The 7,350-nt window shown below is 37.6% G+C and overlaps 1 protein-coding gene across 1 annotated transcript in view; it reads right to left on the reverse strand.

Moving 5' to 3' along the window:
* The window catches only part of LOC128247007 (arginine-glutamic acid dipeptide repeats protein-like), a gene marked incomplete at its 3' end in the record, with an annotated part of 231,787 nt that overhangs the window by 47,371 nt on the left and 177,066 nt on the right, over positions 1-7,350 (reverse strand). Inside the window, exons 6-7 of the mRNA XM_052976940.1 lie at positions 6,193-6,346; positions 2,757-2,891 (exon numbers count right to left, since the gene is read on the reverse strand). Coding sequence (XP_052832900.1) covers positions 2,757-2,891; positions 6,193-6,346 — 289 coding nt within the window. The remainder of the gene's footprint in view (positions 1-2,756; positions 2,892-6,192; positions 6,347-7,350) is intronic.

Genomic DNA, 7,350 nt, shown 5'->3' on the forward strand with positions numbered 1-7,350 from the left:
GGGGGGGGGGGGATGAACACACACACACATGATGGGCTTCTTTCAGTTTCCGTCTACCAAATCCATTCACAAGGCCTTGGTTGGCCCAAGGCTATAGTTGTAGAAACTTTGCCAGATCAGATTGGAGCTTGGTGCAGCCTTCTAAGGCTTGTCAGCCCTCAGTTCAGTTTGAACATAAAATGGGTAGGATATTTGAGCCTGGTATGGCCAGTTGAAATGCTAAAGGGTAAGGGTTTGTGGCCAATTAATGTTGCTCTAAAAGTAAGTGTGACAGAGACAAAGAGTGTGTGTGAGAGAGAGGGAGGGTAGAGAAAGTGACAGAAAGGGGGGGAGAGAGAGAAAGAGACAGCAAGAGGGAGAACATAAAGAGAGACACACGGACAGAAGAGTAGCTGTAGTGGAACAATGACATTCCATCAAAGCTGGACAGGTTTTAGATACATAGCTGAACAAGTATTAGTTAATCATTGAGCAGTGTGTGTGACAATAGCTCTGCCACAGCATTGTAACAATACATGGGAGGTATGTTATCATTTATAACAAGACCATCGGAACAGATTGACCATTAGCAAATAAAGAGTGTGACTCCTCCTTTGTCAGATCATCATGTAAGAAGAATTGGAGAAGAATGCATTCTTTGGTAGAGACAAGAATATGTTAGGTTGATTTTGAACAATACTGGCAACAAGACTGAAAGAACCAACTTGTTCTGTGATTACAGCAGCAAACAGGTGAGAACTGGTTTTGGGGAAAGATTAAGTTCATATAAAAACAAAAACTCATACATTTTTGTTGTTGTTGCTGATTACAAGGGAAAAGCTATATTGAAAAGAATAAGCTGACAAATACTGCTGTGACTGTGCAGATTAAATAAATACAGGTGACACAGTTAATAATTGAAACGTCAAATGTTTACGGATTACTTTGAGCACCGAGTCAACACTTTCTCTTGGAGGCACTCAATAATCTCTCTGTAAGCTCGTTAGTTGAAATGTTTCTTTTGTTTTCAAACGAGGAGCTGTAATAAGCATACAGCCCCACAAAAGCTCTATAGAATGGTACCAGACTACGGCTAGGTTCCTAACTCAAAGGTGGGGGGAGGGTAGGAGAAAGAAGTGGAGTGTGTTTAGCTAGATTGAAAAACTGTGTCCAACAGTTGTGACGCGAATAAAAGCTGTTGTTGAAATGACAGAGTTGGGTTTGTTTCAAGTGGTTCAATACCTGGTCTGACACTGACAGCTATGATGACAAGGGTTCTAGTTGATTTAATCACTGGAACAGCCAGCTCATGAAATCAACATACAAGTGGCTGAGTACTCCACAGACATGTGTACCCTGAATGTAGTTCTCAAGGAGATTCTGCATGACACAGAATGTGACAAGGCTGGCCCTCTTTGAATTACTGGTACAACTGATTTTTGCTAGACGAGTGGACTGGAGCAACATGAAATAAAGTGTCTTACTCAAGGACACAACACACCATCTGAGAATTGAACTCACGACCTTGCAACCATGAGCAAAATACTCAAACCACTAAGCCATGCGAGCTTCTCTACTGCAATTGATATTATTACTGTTATGAAAACCTCATCCAAACACAGTATACACATGTAATTAGGGGTTCGTTATTAACATAATTTCCTAACAACAACAGTTAAATATCTCTGAAGAATGGTACATAAAGATCATTGTGTGTACTTAAGTAAATTCCTCTGCAAGAATTAATTTGGATCATCGGAACTGTTTGTTGGCCGATTTAATGTCAAATAAACAGATGTTAACAAAAGGATAAACGAGATCTATGTGAGGTGGGTTTTATAGTTTTCTTTCTTTTCTTCCTTAATAACAATTTGTGCATGCTCTAATTACAGCCAGTTAACAATATAAAATATACAACATTGCTGTGTGGTAGATTAATCAGATTTGGTTGGAATAACGAGAAAGATAAGCAGTCTATAGGCAACATTATAAAGCGAATGAAGTGTTTTGTGAAAGATAGATAGGAGTGGAGCAAACAAAGAGAAGAAAAGGCTAAATGGCTGGGGACCGACAGAATAGAATATTAAACATGATTAGAGGAACAATGACTGTGAAATAAACGACTGATTGCTGACTAGATGAGGATGATGATGACAGGCCTATAGTTTACTATGTAGCCATTGTGTGTTGGGGGGGGGGGACAGGAAGCATCTCCAGAGCAAGCCACATAACTATGTTTGCTCCACATTGCCACACGAATAATATAGGTCCACTTGTTTCACAGAAACAAATAGAACAACCAGCTAAAAAAAAAAAAATTACTTCAAATATGTAAAAAAAAAAAAAAAAAAAAAAAAAAAAAAAAAAAAATTAATGAAAATAAAAAATAAATGCCCTACCTCATGGGGAATTTAATGCATAAGCAGGTAAACCATCAACAAAAGACTGCATATTTGGAACATAAATTAACATGATATTTTAGTGGAAGGTTTTAATTTTGATCACTTCAAAAGAGTGGGTATGTAACATCAGACCCAGCGGGGCCTTGCTAGCTCCAACCAAACTGTCCAACCCATGCCAGCACGGAAAACAGCCATATGATGAGGATGACAATTTAGTGGAGGTGGGCAGAAATAAATGCATTGATCTTTCCCTGCCAACTTCCAACATATATTTCAAAATTGGGAATCTCCAGCCCTATCATTCACCCCCACCCTCACCCCATGGGTGTTACTAAAGAATCTGCGCAAAGGTGGGGGAAATTTCAAATGTTCTTACCTGGCTGCACTGAGGTACATCATAAGTTCTCCATCAATAACACACAGCGGCCGCCAACGTAGCTCTTCCATGTGTTCGCTTTTCTCTGGCATGTCTGACGGAGACACATCACGTTTGTATTCAGGAAGCCGAGCCTACACAAACAAACAACAAAACACAAAACTCTCTCACTAAACATATTAAATACACATTATTACTATTACTATTATTATTATTATTATTATTATTATTATTATTATTATTATTATTACTATTAAAAAAAGGCAGTGAGCTGTCAGAATCGTTAGCATGCTGGACAAAATGCTTAAAAGTATTTCACCCATCGCAACATTCTGAGTTCAAATTCTGCTGAGGTTGATTTTGCAAATGACTGAAACAAATAAAAGAATATGTGTATACACACACACACACACACTACTACTGTTGCTCCACTTTTGCATCCGGATGAAAAAAAAAAAAAAAAGAGGGGGAAAATATCTCAAACATTACATTTTACATTCAGACATGAAACTTGAGTCACTTCAAAAATCCCAGAAATGCAATCTATAAACACACACATTTATATATTCTGCTCAAACTGCTCAAGGAGCACATATAGAATTTTCATTAATGTTAAGGAGATTTAAATCCGATTTAAAACAGCAACCTGTTTCAAAGAGAAACAGAAATAATTCCTCTTCCTTCTGCTGCCAGAATTGCTGTAATATTGGATTATTATAGTCTTTAATATTTCCTGAGAGTACATCAATTACACATGCAACACGGACAATTCCAAACTAATTTCACTCGATGCCTCCTTATCTCGACCAAAACTTCTCTTGTCTGGCAATGCTGACAGCACTTAAAAGGGGTTTTGTTGTTTAGCAAAGGAAGTTTAACTAGTAAGACATCAGCAATTAATAACAGTACCACTGTTTACAATAATCAATAAACTACTCCCCCTCCCCCTCTCTCTCTAGCTCCCTCTATCTCATGCTATCAAACTGGCTTCAAAGATCAGCCTTTAACAGTTTGAGAAGCCAGCCTAGCCAAGCATAAAGTTCACACCAAACAAACCGCAGTAAGATGGTTTCCTCTTGCACTGGTAGAACCATGTTAAGAAGGATAAAAACAAAACAATACAAATAATAGCAATAAAGAAATTAAGTAAATAGATAGATAAGTGAAGGAAAATAATGATGTTGTTGATGATGACGATGATGATGATGATGATGAAAAGAAGACGAAGAAAAAAAATCTTCTCATTACAATGAGAAATCTGTTTGTCAATAATGTTGCTATGCAACAAAGAAAAGAAATATTTCCCTGTGGAACAGGAAAAAAAATCCAACATATATATATATATATATATACATACATACATACATACATACACACATATATATACATATATAAATACACATACATACATATATACAAACATATATAAATACATATACATACATATATTACATATATATACATGTATATATACATATACATACACATATATATATACATACATATACGTATATACATACATATGTATACATGCATAGATGTACATACATATATACGTATATACATACATGTGTGCAGATATATATATATATACATACACTCAAATACATATGTACAAATACATACACTCACAGATATATATATATTGGACATACAAGACAATATCAAAAGACAAAAAAAAAACAAAAACAAAATGCATATTTATTTGTCGGTGTATAGTGTCGGGTCAGAGAGAGAGAGAGAGAGAGAGAGAGAGAGAGAGGGAGAGAGAGAGAGAGAGAGGAGGAGGGAGAGAGATATTGGAAAATATATTCTTTTAGATTTATTGTGTGTATCATTTGGGAAAGATATTTAATACAACTTTGATGAGTCACAGACATTAAGAGATCCTGTTATGCTTAACAAATACATCATCCAGAAAAGATATTGAACAGTGCAGCAGCAGCAGCGCGCTTTCTGGGGTCTTGTTTGTTTTTTTAATATAATAATAATAATCATCATCATCATCATCTTCATCATCTTCATTATTATTACTACTACTTTTTTGGTTTTTGTGAAACCGTTCCTCTTATTTTCTTTTTATTTAATGTCGAGAAAATATTATACCTCCTGTTACGTTTTATACCACATCTCATCCGTCATCATCACCATCAATACCACCACCACCACCATCGAAGTCATTATATTCATTGTCAATTTTCTTATTCTTTCTCTTGTCTCCATGCAGTATAGATCCGGCTTGCCGGGGTTATTTCATCCACGTAGCTCCCTTAGTAACAACAAACATTTACTAAATAGCCGCTTTTTTTTGTGTGCGTGTGTTTTTACCATTTCTAATTTTATGGCCCTGCCACACAATGCAAAATGTTGTCTGGTAGAAGACATGGTATCACCAAGGGTTGTGCTTTATTACAGTTGAAGAGGAATTCAGATGGAGTCAGAAGAGCTGGGCATTAAGGGTCTGAGATTTGTTCAGTCTTAATCAAAGACCAACATCTGTTATTCGGTTCTATAAAATGGTTCAAACTCTCTTCTATTAATTCATTTCATCTACAAAAACCCAATTTTTTTTCTTTATCTTTTCTTTTGTTTTTTAACAAAAACATCATCATCATTTAACGTCCACTTTCCATGCTGGCATGGGTTGGACGGTTTGACTGAGGACTGGTGAAACCAGATAGCTACACCAGGTCCCAATCTGATTTGGCAATGTTTCTACAGCTGGATGCCCTTCCTAACACCAACCACTCTGAGTGTGTAGTGGGTGCTTTTTATGTGCAACTGGTGTGGGAGCCAGTCTGGTGGAACTGGCATCGACCATGCTCAAATGGTCCTTTTTATGTGCCACTGGCACAGGTGCCAGTCAGGTGGCACTGGCATCAGCCATGATAATGATTTAACTTGACTCAACAGGTCTTCTCAAGCACAGTATATTACCCAATGATTGAACGGTACTCGCAAATGGGCCGGTTATACAGCACTGGCATAGGCCATGGCCATGGTTTCACTTGGCTTGCCGGGACAACTCAAGCACAGCATATCTCTCCAAAGGTCTCAGTCACTTGTCATTGCCTTGGTGAGGCCCAACATTTGAAGGTTGTGCTTCACCACCTCATCCTAAGTCTTCCTGGGTCTACCTCTTCTCTCCACTGTTAGAGTGTGACACTTTTTCACACCGCTGTCCTCATCCATATGCAACACATGGCCACACCAGCGCAGTCGTCTCTCTCGCACACCACATCTGATGCTTCTTATGTCCAATTTTTCTCTCAGGGTGCTTACACTCTGTCATGTATGCACACAGACGTTACACATCCAGCGGAGCATACTGGCTTCATTTCTTGCAAGCTTGTCGATCACACACACACACACACACATGTATCATGCATGTATATATATACATATATATAAAGGCATACAAAAAGATGGTCTCACCTGGTGGCTCGTGCCAACCCGAATTTCTCCCTGCGTTGTCGCCAGCCTTTTGCTTTCAGGATTATAGCCCAAGATATAAAAGAAAGAATCCTGGACAGGTTTAAATTCTCGGGCAGACACAATATCTTTGAAATGTTGAACCTTACATCTGCCTCTGAAATAAAGAAGAAAAAAAAGAAAAGAAAAGAAGAAAACATGATAATTCAATTAATAAATCAAGTCAGGTTGTGGCAACGACAAGAACAATCTGCAAATCAAAACGAATTCAGAATTTCAAATTTAAGAGACTGATAGAATAGGTACAAGGCTTTGAAAAAATAAGTACTGGGGGTTAATTCATTTGACGAAAAAAAGTTCTTCAAGGCAGTGCCCCAGTATGGCCACAATCAAGTGACTTAAGTAAAAAAAAAAGTTAAGATAATAAATGCATAAGCGCTTTTAATGTGGCCCCACCACAGGTGGTTTTTTTACATGGCACCAGCATGAGTGCTTTTTAATGTGACACCAGCATGGGTGCTTTTATTGTGGAACCACCATGGGTGCTTTTTATGTGGCACTGACACAAGTGCTTAACATGTGGCACCAGCACGAGTGCTTTTAACATGGCACAGGTGCTTTACAGATGGCACCAGCATGGGTGGCTTGAACGTGGCACCAAGTATTTTCTTCTGAGAAAAATATTACATAGGAACTCTCTTTTTCTCTCTGTCTCTCTCAGAAATAATCTCCAATTTTCTTCCAAACTACATTATCCTTTGCGCAAAATACATTTCCAAGAATAATATGGCCAGAAATTCTGGCTGGTTTAAATGCTCAAGAGATGCAGTATGATAATACCCTGCTCCTACAACTCCATGAAGGACGGGAGAAGTGGTTAAAGACACACAGTAACGTACAAAGATAGAGAGATCTTGTTCTTGACACTGGGAAAAGTTGCTAAAAATATAAAGCTTACCAAATATACATGTGTGTCTGTATCAATGGGAAACAGCTGCACATAGGTTCTGTTTTATTTCCTTTTGTTACTTTATTTAATTACCTAGTTGACTAATTAATTGATTGCCTTATCAATCATTTAATCAAATGTTGCCAACCATGACCTCCTCAGTGACTTGCCCTTGCTATGTCAGATCTCGGCCAAAAAAAAAAAAAAAAAAA

This window comes from Octopus bimaculoides, chromosome 26 (genome assembly GCF_001194135.2).
Source record: "Octopus bimaculoides isolate UCB-OBI-ISO-001 chromosome 26, ASM119413v2, whole genome shotgun sequence".
Classification (NCBI taxonomy): domain Eukaryota; kingdom Metazoa; phylum Mollusca; class Cephalopoda; order Octopoda; family Octopodidae; genus Octopus; species Octopus bimaculoides.